Here is a 26,575-nt window from a genome sequence, read left to right on the forward strand (position 1 = left end):
CGGGGGGCGCCCCGCTTGCTGGGGGCGGGCTGGCTGGGCTCTGGTCAGCGTCCTTCCTTTGTGTGTGTCGCGTGGAGGCGGAGGGGCGTGCAGGGAAACTTGTCCCCAGTGGGTCCCTTTTGATTTGGGTGGCGAAACCGTTGGTTTGCGGGCAGGAGAAGTTGCCCTCAACCCTTGACGCTTCGCCTTCGGACCTGCTTAGTGGGGCCGAGCGGGCGGGCGCCTTAGAGCGAGGATGTCTGAGCGCCGCCACCGAGAAGTTCTTCCGTGGGACGGAAGACAGCGCGCGCCCGCTGCCGCGCTGGGCAGGCGTCTCTGCACCCGCGCGTTAAAGCGCCGGAGGCTGAGGCCGGGGCGCGCAGAGCCGCACGGAGAGGAAGGGCCGGCGGGCGTGGGCCGGGGCGCGCGGGGCCGTCCCAGCCGCCGCCGGGTGGGCCAGCGCCGAGCCGCCGGCCGAGGGGCGCCGGGGCGGGGGCGGCGCGGGCTGGCTCCGGGGCCGCCGAGTGGCAGAGCCGGGCGGGCCTCCCCGGCGGGCCTTGCAGCGCCGCCCGCAACGCCAGTTTTCCCCAACCCCCGTCACTTAAAGGAAAAAAACCCGGCTTGTATTCGGGGTTAGTCTGGGCCCGGATCAGGCCTTCAATCTATGCAGAAAGAGGCGAGTCAGAATGGAGATGCGGCGGAAGCCAGGGCACCCACTCCGGGAGGGTGCAGGGCGCCTTATCAGATCTCCAGGCCGGCGGCGAGCGCGCCGGTAACCCGAGCTGGTAAATAGAGCCACGTGGGCGCCGGCGAGGGAGCGCGAGCCCGCCGCGCGGCCGGCGAGTTCGGGCCGCGCGGGCCCCCGCAGCGGGGCGGGGGCGGTGGCCCCTGACACCGGCGCTCCCCCGGCCACCCTCGTCTACGACTGGGAAATGCTCTGGAGGAAATCCGGCAGAAAAGTCCTGACAGTCAAATGGTTTCACCAACGCTTTTTCCCTCCAAACAAACTTGGAGGGTATACCCTTTTTCCTTAAATGGCATCTTTCTGCCCCCAAAAGAAAGCGTGTGGTTTTGGGGGCGGGGACATTTTGGGTTTTAAACACACGTTTAAGAACACCTCAGAGTTACCTTCTTAATCCCAATGGCGGGGGTGAGTACGCGTTTTGGAAAGATGGGGGCCTGGTTCTAGGATAACCTAGGAGAATCTGGGAGATTCTTTACCCCCTGAATCTTTCATCCCAATATGCCAGTTTGACGGGAACCGGGGTTGGGGGCGGCTCGGGTGCACCCAATTCCACTAGAAAGGTTTGGGACTTTGTGCGTGGGGGGCGGAGGTCGCTGGGAGGACACACGTCCAAGGAACCACGTTTAACATCCCGCTCAGGGGCAAAACTCATGTTTGCAGAGCAGTTTCTTTTTCTTTCTACTCCTTTTGCTCGTCCTCCTTTATTCCGTCAGTTTGCCACCACTTCACATTTTCTACCGTTTCTGCTCCGGGGAGAAGGGCACTGGCTTTGAAGCCCAGAACCCAGGGCTCTGTTGGTCTTTGCCGCGGTGCTAACTGGGCATGGGGCAGACCCAAGATCTTGAAGGGGTAACACCACTGATTTGCACGTGGTTGAGTCTGGGTGGATGGTGGTTACCAGGACTGATGTTAGCTGGGCTACCTTTTAGATGTCTGTAACCCCACTCTCAAATGTTCCTCCCTTTAACCACATAGTAGTTCACTTTTCTCTTGTAAGCTTCCACTCAGCCAGCCATGGTAGGTTCTAAGTGGCGCTCCTGCTGGGGACTGGCTTGGGACAATCGCCTTAAGACCCCCATCTGTGAGTGGTTGGCTTGTTTTTGTTTAAAATGTCGTTTTCAGTTGCAAAATGATATTTCAGCCTGCTTTTAATCAGCTCTGATTGAAGTGAACAGTGGTTGAAGAAGCCATCAAAACGATCAGCCCCGTCAACTCAACTGTAATCTTGGGCACCCTGGCAGCCTCCATACCCTGTTAGCAAACAGCAGTGAGAACAGCGTGTGGATCTTTCCTGACTTTACTACATTGTTACTGTTTTTGTTATAATTTAGACTTTCTAGTTCTGGATAGATAGTAAGCGCTTAAAAATACATGTTGGGGGAAAAAAAAAGGGTTCCCAGTACTCAGCCCTGGCCTACCCCTCTACGAGTAATTAAGCATGTAGATTGAGTTGACTAATTCTGCCTGTGTGTGAGCGACACACAGGTCAATATTGTCACAAACTCTAAGGTGATGTTTCTTTCTTTTGGGGGTGGGGATTCATGCTGTTAGGTGGCCAGACAAGCACAAACCTCTCAGGAGCCCTACCATGACAAGGCCAGAGAACACCCCGATGACGGTAAGACGCTAATTCTGCTCCTCCCAGCTTTATCCTTCAACATTTGCCATGTGTGAATATAGTTATGTTTTGCTGTATTTATTTGAATCCAAGAAACCAGGATCAGATGTGATAAGACTGTGCCCACTATTTTAACAAAATGGGAAAGAAAACCCAGAAAACGTATTGTTTATTCTAATATATATTTACATAATTTAAAAACTGTCTTTGAATGAGTTAGGGGCCTTTGGATTTCAGTTGGCTTCCAGATTTTTTGTGGACGAGGAAATGTCTGTAATGAGTTTTCCTTTTTTTCCTCATTTTGCCTAAAGTTCTAATTGGCTTAGATCTTTGGTATTTTTTCCTGCATTGTTATAAAGAGTGACAGTGTGTATCAATTTATTTTTCCAACGAGAATAGTTTCAAGTGGATTTTTGTTTGTGAAATTGCTGTTTCTTGCTACAGTGAGAAGGCAGTGAACGCACAGATTAAATATGGCTTCGTAGGGCAGAATCTTAACTTGTAAAAATATAAAACTCTGCTCTCAAAATTAGGAACTATGTATATAGAACTTGATAGGTTTTCTTCCCATTTCTGATTCTTGCTCAAAACTTAAAAAATTGTGTATATATTTTAGATTTAAGGAGAACTCCCTGTGACTTTGAAAGAGTCAAGTAATCTGTCAAGTTTCGTTGTCTGATACTCTGCATTTCTGTTCTCCTTTAATTACTTACAATTGGCCTGACCAAAGGAAGCTTTCGTACATAGAGTATGTCGGCCAGGAGAAGAAGGGAAGAGAACCATAATATTAGGCTTCCTTCTGAGCTACAAAGTAGTTATGCAGATTAAAGAGAAGAAATGTATATACTGAACACACATACGTTTCTTTGGCAGAATGATGTTAAATTTAGCACATAAAATTAAGTCTCCTGGAGTTAATCCTGCATCAGTTTGAGTAGTTGCCCATATACTCTCCCTTAGTAAAATCTAGACATTTTCCAGAAATCTGGGAGCACAGGTAGAATTTTTGAGTTTGCCTCTAAGGTGCAGCATAACTTCAAGTGTATAAATACATACGCATGTGTAGCTAGATGGGCTGATAGAGTTCCATTACAGCTTTAGGTTTGTGTGTGTTCTTTTGTGTGTCTGTATTTCTTGGTCCAGTTTGTTAGTATTAGAACAAATTAAGTTAGCTGGATACACTTAGTTTTGTTAAAACACCAGTCAGTAGTGGAAGTAAATTGAACCACATGTTTTTAAAACATCTGGTTCGCTGCTAAGCCATTTAAGAGAATAAATACTGTCAATCTAAAATAGAGCATAATAATCCAGTTACAATATTTTGTAAACAAGTTTTTTATGTAACATCTGACTTGCCGTAGAACTGTTAGATTTTCAGATGAAAAATGCAGTGACATAAAAAAGCAGGCAGTCCATCCTTGACTCTTGCTTGGATCCTCCCAGGGAAGCATCCAGACGGAGGCCTCTACAGCAAGGGACCCTCCTACTCGAGTTACTCCGGGTACATAATGATGCCAAACATGAATAGTGACCCGTACATGTCGAATGGATCCCTGTCTCCGCCCATCCCGAGAACAGTGAGTAACGTGCTGATGTCGCACAGTGCCTTCAGAAGTGCAGATGAATGTGTATTTTGGCAAAATGTTTGTTTTTTAAAACGCATTGGAAATGCTTTCATTATATATGGCCAGTCCTTGCTAGATAAGACCTGCTCTGAGGAATGGCTGCCTTAAGGCAGTGCTGCCTTGGATGTCTTGCACTTGGAATTTCAGCTTTTGGCTTATTGGTTAAGATTAATAAATAACAGATCACAGATTATCGTGAAAGCAACTGAAATTGAATCAACAAATTCAGGATTTTATGAATATTGTGCCTTCTGTGTTGACAAGAAGAAACAAACAATTTAATCTTTCAGTTAACTAAGTACTATATGGCTTTCACTGCCTGTTAGCTGTCTAGAATCAGAGATACTTTGGCTCATTTGGGGCTGAACATTTGAAATCTTTCTTCAGCTTTTAGAACAGCGTCTCGTTTCATTATATTAGCTAATGTTTCTTTAAAATCAGCTTGGGGGGGTGGGGAGATGAGCTGTTTTTTCTTTGTTGTTAATTACTGAGAAAGTATCACTTGAAGATAACCCTAATGAACATTTTTCCTTTTCAATCTCGTCATTACATTTTCAAGTTGTAAAAATGCAGTGGCAGCATAACTGTATTATGTAAATGTAACACTATGAGGAATTTCACATATGTTACTTGACAATGTTTCTCTGTGTTGGGAAGTGGAAACCTCATCCACACAGTAGAAAAACAGCTAAAGGGGAGCTTGTGTAGTGTGTGGACACGAAATGTGCCGGTGATGAGTTCTTCCGGAAAACTGTCCCTCCGGCAATGGTGACGGCCTTTTACTGATCCATCAATATATTTACCTTCTCTCTAGCCTCACTCTCCTTCTACTGCCCAAACGCCCCAGTGAAAGACGTGTATTTGGGTCTTGGGTTTAGAGGTCCGGTCTCCCTGGGCCTACGGGGAGTCCAATCCAGGATCGTAAAATGGGACCCATGGACTTTGCCATAGTCGCCCACTGCTTCCACCAAGTGAAAAAAATCATATACAGACAACTGGGGAGAGTGCTGTCCTTAATACCTCAGTGAACAGAATCTGGGAGCAGAGGGCTCCCCAGAGTAGCAGAGAGGAATGGCTCACAGTCACTCCTCCACACACAAGAGTATCCGTGGTCGTCTTGGTTATCTGTAGCCCTCAATTGTTGAAATGATAGGTCTGTGAAATATAGCCACTTTGTGTGGGCACTGTGATTTAGAAGTTATTGGAATTTTTTTCCCACAGATTTCAAAAGGATATTTGACCTTTCAAGTAGGGAATAAGATTTTTCTAATTTTCATATAGCAGCTAAAACGATGATCTTGGAGATGTGATGGATGTTAGAGGACATGGCAATTTCACATTTTATTTTAAAAGGCTTTTCAAATATTTAACGATAGAGATGTCTGTGTGCTACAGATGAATCTCCTACCTAAAAAATGAATGAGCTAATAAAAGCAAATATAATTTAATATTTAGAGACCACCCCAAATAAATGCCTCTGAGTTTTAAAATTTGTAGGAGACTTACTTGTTGAACTAAAAATGCAAACATATCAGGTATTTCTTTTAAAGTTGCACCCTTTTGTTTTGTGGGTTTTGTTTAGGGGGGAGGAAAATATGTTTTAGATAGAAATAATTGAAAATTTCTGTTGAAAGGCTTTTCAGAACAGCAAATCTTTCTGACAAGTCAAATTTAATCTCTGACTTGGTAACAATAGAAATAGGCACAAAAACAATCTTAGACTTTCTGGCTGTGTACACAGTTAATGCTTAATGAGTATTTGTAGAATTTATTCCTTAGTTCAGCCACTTCTCCCTTCAAAACAATAATTTTTCAGTCGACATAATAAAAATCTCTTGGTATCTATAAATTATCCCTAAGAATATTGAAAATTAAGTTTCTCTTTAAACCAGCGTTTTCTGCCTGAGGTCTCTCCAGCCTTTCCTCTCCCCCTCCTGCTGTACTAAACATTTTAACGTTTTGATAGAATGGAAAGTATTTATTGTTAGTGTATGTATTAAAATTTTGAGGTGAGTGAGTTAGTTGAATAGTCATTCATTGTTTAGGAAAGGTTTGTGGCCAGAATACATGTTGGTGGGTGGAGAGTAGGGGAGAGAGAGGGGTGTGGTCAGGAAGCAGTTACACTGTTATCTGCTGCTTTGGTTTATTCTGCTACATTTTGGGACATATTTATTTTAAGCACGTTTTCTTGCGATATTCTGCAGTTTGCACATAATCCAGACGCTGTTCAGTTTTAACCTCAAGGCTGCGTCCAGTTTTTTTTAGGGTCCAAACGAAGTGAGTTGTAATCTTTGGTTTTTCTGCCTAACAGCTGTTTTTAACGTGTGTGAGATCCAACACGCTTGAACCGGAAGGCAGCCTCTCCTCTTCACCCCAAACCACACTGCCTTCTTGCTCTTCAGCTCTGCCCTTAGCAGGACCTAGCGCTGCCGTGACTGACATCCACTGAGAGTGTTTGCAGCGAGGGTGTCAGGAACTGGCAACCATTTGTGTTTGGGCTCAGGGTGGGAGCAGCCCTGTGGCAACCCTGTTCCTTGAATTTGCATTACAAACAACCGCTTGTTTACTGCATCTGCTGCCGGCAGGTGTGAGGACTAGAAAAACATCTGGGGGTAGGGGAGGGCCCTGACTGCCCCTTCCCCACACCCAGTCTTCCCTTTGCATGTAACTGCAGGTAATCCGGAGGATACCAGCTCCGAGATGTTTCTGCTGGTGGTCCTGCTGGTGGCTCGTTTTGACAATTCTGTTTGCTGTTGCTCCTCTTCAGACAAACACTGGCATTCGTAGCTGCGCTGCTTTTCCCTCTGCCCTGAGCACAGAATCACCACCTCGGGAGAGCCACCCTAACCAGTCTGGCTTTTTTCCTTCTGAAGGGAAATTTTAATTGGCGAATTACATCCTTCCAGAACTGGAATTCTTAGAGGTGTGTCTACACCAAAAACCTTACGAATGGGTGTCTCACAGATTTTAAATAAGAATTCTTGGTTCAGATAAATCTGGCCTAACAGGAAGGCACCTATAATCATAACACATTTGGTGTCAGTGTGAGTTCTTAGAGCACAGTCAACCGTGGCTGGAGTTGGTTGTCTTCATAGAGAGTGAGAAGAAGATGCACAAGCTTCTTAAATATTTCAGAGCAGGGACCCTGGAGAGTTGATTAAAAGCGTACTCCCAAGCCTTTCTTTCCTGAGTCTTATTTATGAAAATCCCTGCAGGCCAATGGTAAAGTATTAAAAGAAAGAAAAGAGTTGGTTGCCTCCTCCGCTGGGCCCTGGCCCTTGTGTGCCTGAATACCGGGTGAGCAGCGAGCCTGGCTGGCTTTCACTCAGTGAAAGTTCCCGTTGGCCTAACGCACTGCGGTTATTCGTCTTAGGTGTCAAACTTCCATTTGTCCCTCATGCAACCCGAATGTTTAACACCTCTGAAGAGAAGCATCTCGTTTCTCTTCAGATGCTGGGGAGGGAGAAGCAGCCGGCTCAGCGCAGGAAGCTGCAGCCAGTGTTGCAGCCAGCCGTGCCGGCCACAGCACCTGGGCACCTGGGCACCTGGGCACTGCTGACCTCCTCGTTTTGTTTCCTTGTGATCTTTCTGAGGATGGATGTTTAGGTGGGAAAGGAAGATGTTTGTCTTCACATTTCATCTTTCTTTCCTTATTTTTAATAGACATTGCTATTAAAATTTTTCAGGGGGTCTTTTTTCATTATTTTGAGTAACTTGGTTCTGTTGCATGGTTTTTACCTTAAGGGAATCAACATTTTGATATCTGCTGAACAGAATTATACCTATTATAACTTTGTCTTAACTCTCCCCCCCAATGTTTGTATTTGCTTACCCAACAGCTGAAATTTGATTTTTGTCGTTGCTCAGATCTGGAGTCAAGGAACTAAGGTGGACTTGTCTAGTCAGGAAGCTTCTCAGCACCATTGTACGTCATGTTGCTGCCTAGCTTTGAAAATAACCACAGAAATAATCATGAATTCAAGGGTAGGGGAGACTGTGGCTTGTATTTTGAGCAGGATTTTTAAGGCTGAGTGTCTTTACTGCAAGGAGCTACTTAATTTAAGTTATTGGTAAATATTTTTAATCTTGTAATCTAAGCCATGTACTTTCTGAAGCTAAGATATTGAGTTTTCCTCTTTACCTCAAGTGCAGGAGAAGCTAAGTTTTAGAGAGTGTATTCTATCTCCAGTTTGAATGTGGATGTCAGGAGGATGTGTGGGAAAATTCCTCAGAGCCCCCAAATCGTGTGTTTGATTTGTTCTTAATTGTACTGCTACAGAGTTGGGAAAGGATCACATCAGAATAGATGGGAGCTGCTGCCAGCCCCTCTCCAGATGTGTAGATGCTCATGACCCAAAGGTTTGCTTCCTCCAGTGTCCCAGGGAGCCACACTGAACATGACCCTTCAGGAGCTAACGCTGCGCTTGCATCATCTATATGGCAAGAGGGTGATCCTTGCTCAGATATGTTTCTTTGAAATGACCCTAGAAATTCCTTGTTTGTTCATAAAGACATGAGAAAAACCCAGTTTCGTTAAAACAAGACCATTGAGCCAACCTGCAGAAAACCTTGCCCTTTGAAGTCTACCCCCACTGCCTGCCCCCATGTAGGCTCTGGACTTGCTCTCATCTACCCCATTATGTTGATCCAGTTGCTCCTGTGGTCAGAGACCCATGTGATTTACCAGCTTGACACAGGGCCCTACAAATGCGTCCATCTGGTTTTGAACCCGTAGCCTCACAAGTTTCCTTTCATAATATCAGTTGAGAACATTTTGCAGCTTTTGAGATTTCTTTTTTAAATACTAATCTTGTTAGTTCTTTAGGCAGAACCATTTTTGGTTTCTGCGACTGAAATTTTGTTAAGCAATCAGATCATTCCGTTCCTCTCTGACTCCTTTTGTTCTTCATTTTTATGTATTATAGATGCGATTGGAATTTTATAAAACTGGTTTCCTTTTGATTTTGAGATAGACTTGGAATTTAAAGAGAAAATGTGCCAGCACTGTCTGTGGGCCAGCAGAAAAGCACATATGTTTTATTCCCAGGCAGAAGTAGAGCTCAGCATTATGTAGGTGCTGCTGTCATGGGGCTGAAGGTTTTTTAAAAAGAAGATATTCATTTAAAACTTGTATCTTTAAAGTTATTACTTAAGTGATTATGCCAAGCTGAGCCAGTCTGTCGAAAGCCAATACTGATAAACTGATCAGGAGACTATCTGCTGTGTACTGGCCCAGCAGGCCCTTACCCAGTTGGAAAAGGCAGCTATTGGACTTTAATTAAATAATTTTGAAAACATATTTTAGGTTCATGATCACTTTTTAAATATTAATTTTGACCTTATCAAGTCACAGCCTAGGAACTGTAGACTCCGTTATAAACCCTTAGGTCATTTTAGAGATGTAAATGGTTCAGTCTCTGAGATTTGGAGGCGCAAAGCTAGAAAATGATATAGAGACCAACAGCAGAGACTGCAGGGTAGGGCTAGAAATGCACCAAAGGGGAGAGTAGGGAGCTGAGCAGAGGATGGACAAGGAGCAGGGATTCTGGAAACCCAGCAAATCTAGCCAGGGCTATTTGTAGACTATTATCAGAGCCTGTGTAGGGGATTATAAAGTCTCTGAAACAGCACGTTTACACACAATACCCACTCTAGCTAACCCTCTAAACCTGCTGAAATTGTCCACTGGCTATCCTAGATCACTTACTAAGTTCTCTGAGCGACGGTGCTCCCCTGCCTTCCGTCTGTGTGGGGTTGGTGCAAGGGTATTACCGAGCAAAGGAGAGTCCTGGTCCCCCTCCTCTTTCCCCCATCTGAAGGAGAACTGTGACTGGCAGAGATGTTGTATCACAGAGGGTCTAGAAATGGGTTTTATTTTTGAAGCTATCTAGGGGCAAGGAGACTCTTTAAAATTTTTTTGATTATTGTCCATTGTTTCTAGCTGTGCCTACAAATAATCCTATATGGACCTTGATGACAGTTTTGCAGAATCAAGTGTTGATCTTCATCGTGGTAATTTATTGCTGGTGGTCTGTTCACTTCCTAAAAGGGCCTGTTGCTGCTCTACTCGACGCAGAGAGAGATTCAGTGAGGGGCGGTGGGGGGAAGACTCTGATAGGAGGGGGAGGGGCTCCACCAGAGCTCGTTTTCTTTTATTGTTCTCATCAGCTTCTGAATGAACCAGCTACCAAGACGACATTTTAAAAGCTGACGTACTAAGATATTTTTATAAGTCCTTTTAATGGTTTTTATCTGTCCTTTTATGATTTTTTATCCTGAAAAATTTCACAATCAGGCCTGTCAACTGTTAATGATAGTTGATCATCTGATCAGGAACTACCGATGAATTACGAGGTAGTTACCTTCAGCCTAGTACAGAATAGAGCCTTCAGTAGACTTGCTGAATTAATAAAGAATGTACTAGAAATTTTTCATACATGGTTTGTGGATATTTCCAAATGATCTGTCTTCATCAAACCAAGTGCTATTTGAAAAGCAAAATCTGAGTGTCTGCTGCATAATTCTTGGTGTTTTATTTTACTTTTTCTCTGATTTGTTGCATCAATTAAAAAAAAACGAACACTAGACCAGTGTCTTTAATGAGGAAGTCAAATTCTCTCCTTACAGAACATTAAGTTTCCAGGTAACAGCTAAAAACAGTCAGCCAGAGCTTGCTGCTACAGTGAAAAAGAATGAGCTGGAAGCCTCATGTGAGGGCGGCTCCTAAGTACTTACCTCTTACTTAGGTCCTGGTACCCTAATTGAAGAAAAGGAGATGATAGAAATGCTTTTTTCAGAAGGGTGCTTGAGATGGAAATGTAGTAGTAATAAAAAGAAAACCAGCTTCAATTATGTTTTAGTATCATATGGGTAATGCTTTTCAATTCCTTTTTATTCTTTTCCAGAATAGAAAGGACATTTTTTTCTCTAACACTTGAGGTATTTTCAGGTATTAAAAAATTCTGCGTTTTCTTTCTGAATACATGTGGCCGCACCAGTGCTGACTTTTCCAGGCCAGCGTGCGCCATCAATTGATTACCTCCTTGTGCAGCGTGGAGAGCAACTTTCTTGGGTGGAGGTAGGCAGTCCCCTTTGAAGACTGAACGCATGGAGGAGGGAAGTACTGGGCAGGATGTTGAAAGACCTGGGGTCTAGTCCCAAGGCCATCACTCTTCCTCAGGGCCTGGGAAGGAATTTGGCCTCCATCAGCCTTTCTTCTCTCACTTACAACATCGCATGTGAATATCTGGCTTGCCAGCCTTCCACGGTTGACGTGAGAGTCGGATGGCACAAAGCCTGGGAAAGCACGGGGTTGTCTAAGGAAGGAAGCAGAGCATGAGTCTCAGAAGGGGTCAGCCAGCACCCGTGTCCCCACCTGGTGGGAGTGTCTGCCGCCACAAGAGGTACTTGGCTGTACCCAGGAATCTCTGGAGAAAGGGAAGAGATTTTGGGTTCTTAACATGCCACCATGCTGACCTGGAATTTGGACACTGTGAAGGCCTTATGTTAAGCTTTAGAAGATATTTCATAGATAAAAGTTTGGGAGATTGTCATCTTGTCCTTTACAGAGGTGGTTTTTCCTCCTGAGCTCCTGTTTCTCCCCTGATTTCTAGGAGAGCACCTGATTTTCCTCTTTAGCACCATAGTCCTCTCCTCAGGGAATGAGCTGTGCGAGGGATGGGTTTCTGAATTTCAGATTTGTTAAAAATCTTATATTTGTCTAATATTTGATACAAAATTGCCAGGTAACTCCTTGGATGAGGATAAGAATATTTTTTTTGGTTAGGAGACTTTCTTTTTCCCTGTAATCCTTTAGGAGCTGGATTTCTTCTCCCCACTGCAAGCCTTATATGGAGAGGAGATCTAAGATACATGCGAACGTAGAGGACAACAGGCGAGTTCTTTCTTTCCCCTTCAGATTTTCTTCTGACTTAAATCTTCCTAGCTTTCCTGGCACCTAAAAGGATCAGGTCCAAGGGGATGTGTTGGCCAGGCAGCAAGGAGAAATCAGTGTTTTTTTCTAGCTTCGTGGAAAATTCCAGCTTCCATCCTTTCAAGACTTTTCTTCTTCTTTCGGTAAAACCCAGTGAGTGTGAAATGTGTTTCAACGTGGAGTCAGCTCTCCTGGAGCAGAATTCTACGGTTGTGAACACTGTATGCTATACCTCATCATGATGATGATCACGTATTATTTGGTGCGCTCCTTCCGATGGCCTGGACCGAGGAGAAGTGCTGTAGTCTTACTTCAACTGTGTTTGACTTGGTTTTCAACTCCAGCACATAGATTTTTTTAAAGTTTGAAGCAAAACCAAAAGTACCAGAGCAAAAAATGTTTGCCGTTTGCTACAGTTGGTGTAACCGGTTAGCTAGCCGGCAGGGTGAGGAAAAGAATCAAGTCTCCCACACATTACTTGAATTGGCTTTTGCTTGTTTTTGTGTATACATTAAGGGTTTAAAACTAAAACTCAAGAATTTTTTTTTTTGAAATTCTTTTTTTAAACGGATACTGTGCTAGGCAGTGTATGTGGTTGTCTTATTGGATTTAATCCTAACTGAAAACTCTGGGTTAGTGTTCTCATCTCCATGTTAGAGATAAGGGGCCCATCCTCAGAGACAGCAGTACCCTGTCTCAGTTTAATAAGTTGTAGAGCCAGTGCCCTTCCTTAAGGTCTAAAGACTTGCTTATTTTCATTAAAAAATAACCATGTTTGTTTCAGAACATAAAACATATTAAATGAATCATAATATTGATCAAAATGTAAGGCATAAAAGCAATTCTTATTTTGATGATTTTATTGGAAATTTCTTTTCAATAATGCTTAACTATTTTTTATGAAAATAAAAAGAAAGAATACTTTCATTAACAAAGCAATACATGTTTGCTAGAAAAATCAGAAAACTCAGATGAGCAAAGGGAATAACAAATATTAAATTCGCAGGATCCCGCTGTCAGAGATGATGACTCCTAAAACTTGCCACACGCCTTGCAGACCCCTTCCTAGGCACGTATGGAAATATACATAAACATGAAGGAGTCTGTATTATGCAGTCATGGCAATGGAAATACAATATGTCATTTTGTAACTTTCTTTTTTTCGCCACCAATATACAGTGAATATCTTTTTTACTCTTCTGTAACATCATCTTAAATGATTGCCTGATTTATTTAACCAGTTTTTTGTTGGTAGACGCTTAGATGGTGTCACCTTCTTTCCCTATCTTAGGCAACATTGTGATGAAATGCATATTTTCTAACTCAATATTTGCACAAATTCTCCTTTTTGGAATAAATTGCCAGAAGTAGAATTGCAGAGTCAATGGCAATGTACCTTTTTAAGTTGGGGTTAACCCAACGTTGCAGTTTAGCCTTAAAAAAACCACATTTATTTGAAGCGAATATTTAAAAGTATCTACTTGATTACATGTAAGTTTGGTTATGGGTAGTGTTTCCAGGCTGATAATTTTCATGCCTTCCTCCAGTCAAGAATCAGTCTGGGGAAAGTCAAGAAGTCAGATAGACGGAGAGCAGAATACCAGCTTAGTTATTTAAGGCTGGATTGGAGAGAGAGGCTTGAACCGTGACATGAATCTGGACTTCCTTTGGCTTCCCCAAATGGAGCACGGCACCAAGCCACAGCCCTCCCCAACTGGGGCAGGAGGCTGCAGAACTGGAGATGAGAACAGATCCATGTTTGGGCAAGCTGGCCCCAAAAGAGAGAACAGAGGCAGGCCATCCTTGCTCAGTGTCTTCTCTAGATCATGAGAGATGAGTCACTTTCTCTTGTGAGAAGTAAATCAAGGGCTGGGAGAGAAAAAGACCACTGCCAAGAGAGTAGAAGTTCCTACTTTCTTGGCCAAGCTAGAGAGGAGGGGAGAAGGAGAATGTGGTTGCCCCCTTAGTCGTCCCCTTGATCAGATTGATCAGACTGTGGGCCAAGGACATACATACGGTGGGAGTTGCAGCAGGTCGCTGCTGTTGGAGTCAGAAAATCTAGGTGCTAGTGCTCTGCTGCTGACTAGCTGTGTGTTCTTCAGCGAGTTACTTACTCTCCCTGAACCTTGGTTTCTTCACCTATAAGATAGTGTACCACCTCTTCTACTTGTGAAAGTACATACTACTCTGTTAGTAGTGGGATTTCCGTATGGGAGACCAGCTGTGTCCGAATTACTGATGTTCTTGTTAAAAAGGCAGGTACATGGGCCCCTCCAGATTCCTGAACCAGAAACTGCAGGCAGGCCATGCCTGTGCCCTTTCAGCAGCTACTTGCTGAGTCTGATCTAAAGTAAGGTTTGGAAAACTGCTGACCCAGTAGATGTCCAGTAATGGAACTGAGGTTCAGATAGCCTGTGTGACTTGCACAAGGTCCACACCTAGAAAGCAGCGGAGCTGGGACTCAAACTCAGGTGCTTTTGCCCCACAACTCACTTTCTCTCCCCTCAGGCCTGCCCAGCCCTCACTGAGACCACTGACACTCTGTTCCCTTCTGGTCACTCAGTGCCCTCCTCCACTGACCACAGAATGAAAACCATGGTGTTTAGCATTGTCTTCAAAACTCTCCACCATCTGGAACCATACGATTTCAACCTTGCCTCCTCACTGCCCTGCGCTGCAGCTTACGATTCGGCTACATTTCCAGACCTGCACCCTAAACCCTTTCCCACACCCCGTCTTCAGGTTCCTGTAGCTTGGTCTCCTTGAAAGGCCCTCATCCCTCTTCCCTGTCAGCACAGTCTTATTCCAGGCTATGTGGTGCCTCCTCCCTGGAGCTCCTGACTCCACCACCAGTTGAGACTAAGTGCTTTCCCCATGGACCTTCTTCATAACTCTGTTGCCACGTCTTCTAATAGGCGGTGTCTCTGTGTCTATGTTTCCCACTAGTTAGTTCCTTTAGGATAGGCAGCATGTCTGTTCATCTCTGTTGCCCGGAACCTGCCATGCTACCTGACATAGAGCAGGTTACTCCCTGGTTGTTTGTGGAATAAACAGAGAAGACATTTTACAACGTCACTAATGTACGGCAGTAACACCAGATATCAATCTATATTTAAATGAAGACTCTTAAAAAATATAAACTCATACAGCTTTTCATAAAGCTGAAATTGAGCTTAGAAATTATCTCGGCATTAAACCTCCAGTCCGTGGAGTGCCCTGGCTATCAGTTTGGAGTGCTTACCCAGCACGTGCCAGGCCCTGATCTAAGACTTCCTGTGTATCAGCTCGTCAGCTTGTCTGCTCCTCACGATGACCAGTGATGCCCAACATCCCTCTTCTACAGGTGAGGACACTGAGGCATAAAGAGGGTTGAGTAACAGGCCCAGGGAGCGGAGATAGGGTTAAGCCCAAGAAATGGGAGATCAGGTAAAGCAGGTAATTTGCTCGGATCTCACGGCTGGTGAGTAGTGGTACCACGTGGGCCCTGGCCTGACCCCACTGCAGGGCCCTCTGCATCTTCCTTCTCGTTGCTGGCACTGGCACACACACAGACAATGCTAAATGGTGGGCAAACCAGTGAATTTCAGAAAGATGGAGATGATTCTTCACTTGGAGGGATTTTGTGAGAATAAAATGAGACAATATATGAAATTCTAAATTTCTTTAAGGTTGTTTTTGGTAGTAAAAGCTATTCATGGTGCTAGGAGAGGACACGGAGCTCAAGGGCAGCCAGGTGGATATAGGGGGAGGGCAATGCATAAAAGGTGGTGAAGGTTCTAGCCTGATGAGGACGGGACAGTATTAATGGAAATAATGAATTTAGAAAGAGGAGCAAGTTTTAGGACAGACATTCATGAGTTTGGTTTAGGGATTATTCTGTATTTTCTCTTTTATGCTAAGAAAATGAAAAATTCACCAGTATCTGGAACCAAACATTTTACATTATGGACATCTTTTTGTTCTATAATTTGTTTGAGTCAGCAATGTCTCACAAAACCACTTCTCTTTCCTGTGAAGCTGCCTGGACCTTGACCCCTTGTGTGATTATGAGAAATAGAACTGCATGTTACCTGGAGGGGAGGACGGTGGTGGTACCGATCATACTCTAGCCTGTAATATTTGATGAATGCGCTTGAACGCATCTTTCTTATTAAATACTTGCTGTAACACTATGAAGCAAATACTAGTAATCTTCTTATGTTTCTAATAAAGAAACTGAGGCACAGAGAGGTTATTTGATTGCTCTAGTCCAAAGTTTAGTAAGTGATAGAACTTGGATTCAAAGCCGGGAATCCCTGATTTGGGACTTGGGACCCAATTCATAAACTAGTTCCTCCCTCGAAAGGGTGTTGAGAATAATCCTCAGTTAATGTCGATAAACTACGCTGAGGATTAAAAGCATCTGTTAGACTTGTGTTTTATTAAACAATGTAAATAGTTCCACTTCAGTGAGGGCTTAAGTCATAGGTTCTAAGAATACTTGAAAACTGTCTTCTGGTTCATTCAGCACATAACCATGTAATTGCTCAATGTACCCTTGAAAATTCCCGGGAAATATTTGTTCCTTGGGTGTATCCGTCTGATTTTTATGGGAATCCCTATTGCTCACTGCTAGCAGCCCAGTGTCTCCAATCTTAAGGCATGAATGGACTAATCAGATAGCTGTGTGGCCAAGGCTTTGTGGTTCTGGCAATCTCTTTGGTAAGTGATGTTGTCTCCTTACTCCATAAGAACTGAGCATTTACAGGCAAAAATCTGCTGCCAAAGAGGGTTCTTTGCCCAACAAACAATTAAAATGTGGTATGTGCTTCATTTTTAGGAGCTGTTAGGTGATTTTTGTGGTATCATGATTTAGGTTAAGTAAGAGAAATTAGTTTAGAATTAACTGGAATTGTGATCATTCCAGAGAAGTTGCAGTAGCCGGTTTCCTTGGAAACGTAAAGAAACTTGGAAAAGTTAAGGGGATACTTATTGGGAGCAATCTTCTCTTCTTTCTCTCAAAAGGAAATGTCTTTTTTTTTTAGTAATATATTGGAAAAAAGTTAGGAAAACTCATTAAAGAAGAGAAAAAAATAAAAGTTACCTGTATTTCTATCATTCAGATATAATGGTTTCATTTATATATATTTTTTTTCTTCAGAGGTTCTTTCTGCCTCTGTACCTCTATTTGAAGCATTTTTATAAATGGGGTTATAAGAGTATTATTTTATTGTAATTTATTTTCATTAAAAACATATAGTTTGCTCATCTTTCCATGTGAATAAATACAGGTCTGTATCATCAATTGTAATGGCTGGATACTGTCCAGTTATAAGAATATTTCAGTTTATTGCTTTTATCCTCAATTATAGGTATTAAAGTTTCTTTGTTGTTGCTTGTTTTAAACAATGCTAAAATGAAACCCTGTTAAAAATATATATTTATCTATAATCTATTTTATAGGTTATGTAGATTTAAATAGATATTAGAAATAAGTATTTAAATCTATTTAGATTTCTATAGAAATCTCTTTAAGTAGCTTAAAGGCAAATATGTATTTTTACGTATTTATGTTTATATGTTTTACATATTCATGTTTATGTGAATTTCTTATTCATGTCTTTCTTGATTTATGAGAGCTTTTTATATACAAAGCATATTAACAATTTTGGTCAGGTACTCCTGAAATAATAATGGTTCAAGACTATTCTGTGCTAAAATTATGATTATTTTTCTTTTTCTTTACAACAACACAGTTGAAATCTACCTGCTGGTTGTTGTCTGAACAGCTAGCTACTTAATACAAGAAAATGCTTTCCGGCATTAGCTTGGCCCCTTTCTTTTTTTTTATTTCAGGAGAGAAGATGCTAATCAGGCTCTTTTGCCCCTGGTGGGATGGTGCAGTAACCAGACATGTTTTATTGCATTTCACTAGTCAGAAGAAGATATCTATTGTTGTAGCAGCCTCTAAACTAACCATCAAGTGTTGGGTTAAGCAAGTTCCTAGTAGAAGGAAGACACACACCAGAGAATGTTTACTTCAGGAATGGCTTACCACTCATCCCATAAGTATTCACTGAAGGCACTTTGTGAAAGTCACGTGCTAAGCCCCATGTGGGTGTATGACAGTGAAGACAGGGTCCCCAGCCTCTGGGAGCTTACAGTTGAGTCCGGGAGAGACCCTGTGCCAACACCCTTGGCTCAGGCAGCGTGTGTGGGAGCAGCGTCACTGGTGCACACCCAGGGGCCCAGGGTGGGCAGCGCCGAGCCAGCGCTCCCGGAGCCACAGCCAGTGACAGCTGTAGTCTGTACGTGTGTCATTCTTTCTTTACTGCTTTCCATTCAATGTGGCCGGTTCCAAGTCCACTAGAGAGTGATTTGGTTTACTTGCTTAAAAGGGGTTGGATAGATAGCTCTGTTGGAGTTGGGACAGGAAAGTTGCCTAATAAATTGTTAATTAAAAGGTCATACATATTAAGTACTCTTAATAATAGTAATAGTACCTAAGACTATTTGAGAAAAGAACTGGGAACCATTTATAGAGCATTTTATTTGTTTACTTTTAAAATAAAGTGAGTTAACACATCCATCATAAAGCATTTTAAATGAACCAAGTTAGTTTATAAACTTTGCTGCCAAGTGAACTGATGTTGGTAAGAATGAAGGCCGGGGGTCAGCCCCTCCTCTCTCTGGTGGTGTTGGCACCGTGTCCCTGTCTCCTTGGCACCACACCAGAAACTTCTACTTGTAAGACTTTTGCTCAGTGCCCTCTTTAATCACATTTTAAATAGTTACTGTCAGACCTGACGACAGTTGGAGTCAGGCAAACAGACTTCCCTGAAGGTGGACCAGTTTCCGTGTATCTGCGTCGCATGGTGGCTGAGGACACAGGCCTGGGGCCTGAGTGTCCGAGCCCTGTCCGGGAGCAGCCCTTGCTGGCTGTCCAAGGGGAAAACTACTCCTACCTTTCTGTTTTCGCCCCTTTACTCACAAACAGTTTGACAATTTTCCTGGTAGTTGGGAAACACAGCAGGACTGCTTTGAAAATGATGATCCTCCGTTACCGCGTATGGGAAACACTTGGTCAGAATCCACGGCCGGGAGTCATACCTGCTGGGAATAGAGTGTCGGCAGAGATCTGGGAATTGCAGGGCTGAGGATGTTGGCTCTCGTGTCTTCTATACCATTTATCAAATAATTCTGAGCTATAACCGAAGTTAAATGACGCCAGATCGTATTAACTAGATTTTAGGAGGGGTTCTTATCTATCTAATTGGGGAACTTAGAGATTAAATTTTTCAAGAAGAAATGTTTCCTCCCAAGATGGCTGGGTGTCAGTTAGGAAAGAACAGAAGCCTCTGTGTAGTGGCAAGAGAAGTGTGACATTTAAACTACAAGTGAGAAAACAGCTCGTAATTCAGGGACATCTGAGATGTTTATTGTTTGTTATTTTAATAGTTTTTGAGGGAATTCAGAAATCTGTATGCCATGCGAAGTTTGAAAATACTTGGCTACCTGAGGAGAAACAAATTTTGAAAGGCTTTTTATCTTTTTGAAAGTTCTGGTGCTGCTTATTTCATGGTGGAGAAAAAATACGTGGAATCAGGCAAGTCGTTGACCAGCTATGCGGCTTTGAACAGGTCCCTAACTTCCTACCTGGGAGGGATCATGACACAGAGTGGCCGCGGGGACTGAGGGAGGCACAGGCTCCTCTGGAAAAGCCCCTCAGCTTCCTGGTGTCAGACCTTTGAGCCAGATCGGAGAAGGAAACATATTTGCATTTCTCCTGAGTTTTCTCAGTGCTGAAAGCATCAGATTTGACCTCAGCGCTGGTACAGGAGGTTTTTCTGCTAGTCTAGGAGTAAAGCAAGGCCTGATGGTTTCAGAAAGGTGGGAAATTGACCCCTTTTTGCCTGGCTCTGGGGCGCAGCTCGTTGTGCGGTAGTAACTTTCTGGGGGCACCGGGAGTGCAGACTTACCACCTAAGTTGAGTGACTCTATTGGGGCGAATGCTCACCATTCAAGGCCTGCCCTCAGGGAAGCCTCCCAAACCTGGTTCCTGCATCGTCCTCTTCCCACACCCCATGTCTTCCTGGAATGCCTGGCCCACAGTCGTCATCCAGATGCTTCGTTTTCATGAGTAAACATTTTGTTGTTTTGGTTACAAGGTAGTTCCGTTGACGAGGAGGAAGCCACACAGTAGTTTTACTCGGCAGACCACGTCCAGGAGCATTTTCCCCTTTGACTTTTTTTTAAAATTGGGGGAGGAGGGATTTATTTACTTATTCATTCAGCAAACATTCATTCAGTGGTTGTTTATTTTTTAAAAAGCTTGCTTGAGGTATAATTCACATACCTTACTGTTCACCCGTTTGAAGGGTACAGTTTAATGGTTTGAGTACATTCACAGATGTGTGCGGCTGTCACCACAGTCAATTTTAGAACGTTGTCATCACCTCAGAAAGGAACCTCTGCCCTTTAGCTATCATCCCTTTCTCTCCCCGTTTCATCACCCCCACCCCAGCTCTAAGCAACCACTCATCTGTTTCTTGCCTCAATAGATTTTCCTGTTTGGGACATTTTATGAGAAAGGAATCGTAACGTGTGGTCCTTGTGGCTGGCTTCTTTCACTTAGCACACTGTTTTCCAGGTCCGTCCATGTTGTAGCATCATCAGTGCTTCCTTCCTTTTTCCCTCTGGCTTTTCATGTTTTTATCTCGCCTCCCAAAGCCTCAGTCTTCTCCCTGATGCAGAGATGAGCATCAGGACCGTGACGCGGGGGGTGGTTCAGTCTATTTTGGGAGGAAGGGAAGTCAAAGTCAGTTGACACTTTAGGTATATAAATCAGTGGGGAGAATTTTTTTGATTGCAGGTTCCCGTCAGTTAAAAAGCTTGACCATGTGTAAGCTTTTATGAGTTACATAATTATCTAATAACTCAGATTACAGTATACACTTAGTGCAATGTTTATGGTCGTTGATGGAAGCTAACAATTCTTATTTCAGATAAAATTGATAGATCCTAATTCTTTTGGTCAGTGTCTTGTCAGATCTCGTTACAGATTCCAGCTCTAATTCGAGCTCCTGATGAGTTGGTATTAGAAGTAGGATGACTCTTGGCTTTGCCATTTTCTTGGTTTTTGTTTGTGCTTATTTGCATTATCTTCAGTCCACTTGGCTCTCTTGCCCATCTGACATACAGAGCAAATGGGGGCCCAGGGACAATCTGTATATTAAATATTTTTGTAAAGCTTAAAATTTTTTATGTTAAATTGTATGTTGACATTGTAGTGTTTTCTTCCTGCACCCCAGTAGATGGTGCTTTGTGAGGGCCATTAACACCCAGTGCCCTAGAAGGGGGACCCTATTCTTCTTGTTCAGTTGGCTGCTGTGTTTCATGTGAAGGTTTTCGGAGACCGGCCTGTTGTGCAGCCCTTATGAAAATACTTCTCTTTCTGGCTGGTTGGGCCGGGTCTGTGCTGTGCAGGTTGCTTGGAGATTGCTGCACTCCTGGCTATGGGCTGAGGCTGCCTGTGACCTGGGTGTGGCCCAGCTCAGTCAGATCATTTGAGGTTGTGCTGTTCGCTCACCTGGTGGTGTCCCCTGCTCACCTTCTGTGGCCCTGCCCTCAGCAGCTGGGTGGGGATTCTGCTGCCTTCCGTCCCCAGATCAGGTGTCTGCTCTGGGGTGTTTGCTATTGGGAACCGAAAATGCACTGTATGTGCAAGTGGGAAACCACTTGAAGAGAGAGCCCTGTGCTCCCGAGACAGTGCTCAGTCCTTCCCGAGCGTGTCCAAGATTGGGCACCGTCCAGATCTTGTCACATCGTTGTGGATCTTGATGACTGAACTCTTGGCTAGTCCCCAGAGGGACCTGCCCCATGAGAAGCTGGCTATTTGAATTGGAGAAGGCGGGAGGGCAGGCTGAAATCGTCTTGAAGTGGAACGCTTTCTTTAACACAACTTTGTGACCAGCTTTGTTCTTCTCTGAAGAAATATCCAAAGGAAATGGGCTTAAATTGTTGAAAGAATGTAGGTTGGAAGAATTACTTCAAAGGAGGGGTTGATAAACGTTGGAACGGTTTATCCAAGGAAAGCGTGGAGTCTGAGGATTTGAAGGTTTTACGCACGGGTGTTGTGTGAGGCAGGGCCTCACCTGGCGGGCCCTCCTTCCTGCCCTGGCCTCTCCCCGCTCGCAGGCAGTTTTCTTAGCTTTGCAGTCAGCAGCATACAAACCCCCTCCAGGTCCTCCAAGAGATGAGATTCCTTCCTGAAGGAGAAACCAAGAGGCCCCATATAGACTATGCTCTGGAGGCAGTCTCCTGTGTGTGACTACAGTGTTGTCACCTCCATTCTCAATTTTGGCAACTTTTATGGAGGGGCGACGGTCTCGGGAGTGAGGGGAGCCCGGGGCACTGAGGCTCCAGAGAGGGGCCTCTGTGTGTCCCTGCTCCGCCGCCTGGGGTCTCTGAGGGTTGGCGGCTGAGCGAACGGTGCTGTGGCACCTCACCTGTTCACGTGGCAAAAATTCTCAGTCCAGGCCTCTGTGAGGAGAGCCTTGAAGAATTCTGGGCGCTCTGGAGGGGGTCTAGGAAAGTGGGATGCCTGTGGATGGGCTGGGGTCGTTGGCTGGTGCTGACCTTTCCCCTGGTCTGCATGAGAAGCCTGGGGTGCGTCCAGGGGCTGTTTGCTTGCTGCTTTGCTGGGGAAGGCTAATGATGGAATCATAAAAGATACGGGTTTTGCCTGATAATCTGAAATTAGATTGGGGCCTTGGGATATGAAAATGTGATAAGCTTATTAGGAATGCAACCCAGAGAAAAATAACTGGAACTTATTTCTGGCATCTTTTGAAAATGTTAAAATTAAGGAAAGACCGCATTTTTCCAAGAGGAAAAGACGTAGACTTTGAAATGTTATTATTCATATTTTCTCGCTGAATTTTGCTATTGCAATTCTGAATTCATGTAGTTCGCACCCTTTCCTCCAAAAGCAAAGCAAACCAAACCATAAACAAACTCCAAATAAAACAAACATCAAAGCTGTAACTTAGTAAACTGAGGCAGGTAGGCTATTAAAAGTTTTCTAGTTCATCACAGTTTCAGACGCATTTTTCAAAGACAACTTATAGTTGGGTACCTTCCCACTAGGCCTGTTGATTCAGAATCCCATCAAACAGACAAAGGCAGCTTTTGTTCACCAATTACTTGGTGTTTCAGAACCAAGAGATTTTGTACAGAATGAAAGGAGGCAGTTATTTCATAGCCATTTCTTCCATGTCAATAAGTTTCAGAACTTCGTAGACTTAGAAAAATGAAAGACTGATGGTTCATTGACGAGTATCTACATAAACAATACAAAATCTTTGTGAAAAAGGGGGCTTTAATAAATGAGATGCATTCAATTTTCTAAATTCTTTAAGAGTTCTGCTTTCCCACTCTCTTCTCCATCCTAAAGCCTTGTCATTTATTACGTTTGGAGTTGTGTATAGAGCTACGTATGTTAATTGGGGCAGACATTTTCAAGAATAGCAACTTAAGTATTGAAATTGGAATATTGTATGGTTTTCTGATAGCTAGGGAGGAGAGATTCCTGGTCAGACTTAGCGCTGTATGTCTCCCTAAGAGAGAGTTCAGTGATTTGTGGTTGACCTGCTTGTTTTTTGTGTTGATTTTAAATGCTGTATGGATTATTTACCAATGTGCTTAATAATCACAACCAAAATGCCTGAGTTTTTAAAAAAATCAGAAATACCTTCACTCCTATTTGCCATTTTAAGGAAGGATAAAATACTGGTGTTATCTATTTTGGTCATTGTATCCTTAAGAATTGTTCAGCCTTGTTTAGTGGCTTCAGGTTTCGATTCAAATGTCAAGGTGTAGTCAATGGCAGACTGGTTTGTGCCTACGTATCTGGGGCCAGAATTGAAAACCTCCTCTGAGGTTTCTGTTCTTCTTCTCCTGTTAATAGGAATTACACATTTACAATTTCCCAGATAAACCTGTGATTTATTACAAATGCAAATTTCAACTCTGCTTCATTGATTGAAAAGTGGCGGAGGGGAGTCTTGGCGGGTCCAGCAGCTGCACGGTTCACCTTGCGTCAGGTGCCTGCAGCCTCCAGACCAGTGTGCATCCCAGCCCCTCCCTGGTTTTGAATCACTTACCCCCATCAGTTTCATTTTACCCTTTAGGCTTGAAAAAGTGGGTATTTAGCCATCAGTTCGTTTTGTGTGGTCTGAGTTATAAAAATGTCCCTGCTGGTTTTTCCATATGAAAAACATGTTTTTCATTTGTGGAAACTTATATAATTTTTTTTTTTTTTTTGCTGGGCTTTCTTTTGTGCTGCTTTAAATTAAAAGCAAATGTACTTCCCTCCCCTTCATTCTTGCTTCCCCACCCCCATCTTTGCATGTTCCAATTACAGAGTTGTGAAAATAAGTCATCTTTCGGCTTTTGTTACTTTAAAACAGCTCTCGGTGATGTCAGAGTCAATACTAAAAGCATTAAGAATGCTGGCAGAATGTAATGCAGCTGCAATCCAACATGATGCTGGAAATGGGGTTGAGAGCAGAAAGGCTTTCCATATTCCCAGGGCGCACAACTGCTTGCGGCCTTGGCTTTGATCTCTTCAAAGGCTGCTGCCTCCTCCTAGATGGAGGGACTTGGCTGCCAGTCGCTCACATTGAAAAAAGGCAGAGGTCTCTATTCAGGCAGAAATCAATCACTGTGCAGAAACAATTATGTGTAATTCAACCATCATGAAAACAGGACGAGATTACGGGTTTGTTACCTGAGTGACCGTGTGGAGACGGGGAGCAGAGAACACTGGAGTCCTGCTGACATGCCACATCTCGATGACAATTATAGACATATGAATGATGTGGCGGGCGGGGGAGGCACGATGACAAATGCTGGTCACGCTGTCCAGCAGAGCAGAAAATGAGGTTACAATTGGGAGATAATGTTTGCATATGTAACCATATTTCAGCAAGCTGAACAACTTCAGGGAACAGGCCCTCAGAAACTCTTGTGGGTATTGGTGTGTGTGTATACGAGCATATGCATTTGATATTAGCTTAATTAAGGTAAAAACACTCCTAATAATTTGAAAATTATACTGGAAGAGAGAAAGAAAGTCAACTTTGGGTTACTACATTTGCTAATTTGGAGTATATACTACACCAAACTCTGAAAACACAACTAGGTTTCTAACCCAGTATGTGTGAGTCTCTCTAATCATCTTCTGGTTCGAGAGTAACACTTTTGTTTTGAACTTGTTAGTCTGCCTCAAAAAAGCATTATGTTTTTTCCTCTTGATTTAAGCCCTTTGGGGAAATGATTTTGCCCATTGTACTATCTTCCCTTGTTTTCAAATGTTATTTTTCTAAAGCAGTCTTCTGAAATGCGTTGAAGGTTTCTTTCATTGTGAATAAAAGCAGGCCCTTTTTCTAGGTAGGAAATAACTTTTTGCTTCAAGTAGAAGTATATTTAATCTCAGAGCCCTGGCTGGCAAAGCTGTCTAGGCATTTATTTTTATTTTAACTTGCTCTTGTCACCTAACAAAGGCGTAGGAGTAACCTCACACTTTGCCAGCAAGGCTGGCTAAGGCCGGGGGTTGGGGGGGGGTGGCAAAATAAGATGAAAACCTAGATGGCTGATTATAGAACGGTATTGCCGCTGCTCAGCCCGCTACCCCGGCCCGCGCCTACCTTTTATGCCGCTCCAGCTTAGACATCAGAGGCGTGAGAGCTGCTTTGAGTTACAGATCTTCAAACAATAAGTCAAAACAAAAAATCAATCCCCTCCGGTCCCTGGGTGCACTTATCAAAAGATAAAAGAGAAAAATAAAGTTGTGCTCAAGCAGATAGAGGCAAGGAGCCGATATGCCAAGGAAAGGCCGTACAAGTGCAGAGTTGAAGTGGGCCTCGTGTGAGCCAACATCAATGCATTTTTATCTTATCAAAAAGTTTTAGGGTTGCCAGTTCTTTTCAAACTGGATCCAGTCTGCTCCAGGGCTGCCTGGAGCATTGGCTTCAGTAAGGCTGCTTCCCCCTCCCTTTTAAATAGACCCACATAGGAATCAGATTGCATTCATTCAAGGTATAAAACTTGCCACAGACTTCAACAGCAAATTAGGGGTTTCAATAGTCCCTTGATATTTTGCATATAAATTGAGGGGAGGTTTTTTTTTTAATGTTTATTGAAAGCTGTAGATTTATATGAAAAGTCAGGCAAATCTCTGTAGTGTGTGTGCTTCCTTCAAGCCAAATTTCTCAAGAGAGCTGGAAAGCCCCCATGAATTCTTTCTGAGGTAAGAAATCTATGTTTTCCCTCTGTTTCTTGTGGATAAAGTCAGATAGTTTTGGAGATTAATTATCTATCTGAAGCATTTGGGCCAGCATTTGATATATGAGCCAGTCTCTATTTTTATGAATCCAAGTTACAGTAAAAAAAAAAAAAACCTTATATTTTTAAATATTCTTGTGGAATAGTGAGCTGGTTTGCTCACTAACTTTAGAGCTGTAAACATTTCTGAGATTATCCGAGACACAGTTCCTTCGTTAGCATCCCTGAAGGTCTTTGGCACTGGCCTTCCTCTGGGCTCCCTCTGCTCTGCTCCCTGGTAGAGTGGGGTACCTGAGCTTCCACGGGGGCCAGGCTCTGCACCTACCCCCCAACCACTGTGGAGCCCAGGC

The 26,575-nt window shown here is 43.5% G+C and overlaps 1 protein-coding gene across 9 annotated transcripts in view; it reads left to right on the forward strand.

Moving 5' to 3' along the window:
- LEF1 (lymphoid enhancer binding factor 1) overlaps nt 1-26,575 on the forward strand; it is a 119,186-nt gene that overhangs the window by 5,127 nt on the left and 87,484 nt on the right. For 6 of the 9 annotated variants that reach the window (XM_070611760.1, XM_070611758.1, XM_070611763.1 and 3 more), the window contains 2 exons: nt 2,276-2,342; nt 3,786-3,919. In XM_070611760.1, coding sequence (XP_070467861.1) covers nt 2,276-2,342; nt 3,786-3,919 — 201 coding nt within the window. Of the gene's footprint in view, nt 1-858; nt 1,130-2,275; nt 2,343-3,785; nt 3,920-26,575 lie in introns of those variants that run through there. The other 3 variants (XM_070611764.1, XM_008529376.2, XM_008529378.2) reach the window with 3 other exon arrangements.

Source organism: Equus przewalskii, chromosome 2, assembly GCF_037783145.1.
Source record: "Equus przewalskii isolate Varuska chromosome 2, EquPr2, whole genome shotgun sequence".
NCBI lineage: Eukaryota > Metazoa > Chordata > Mammalia > Perissodactyla > Equidae > Equus > Equus przewalskii.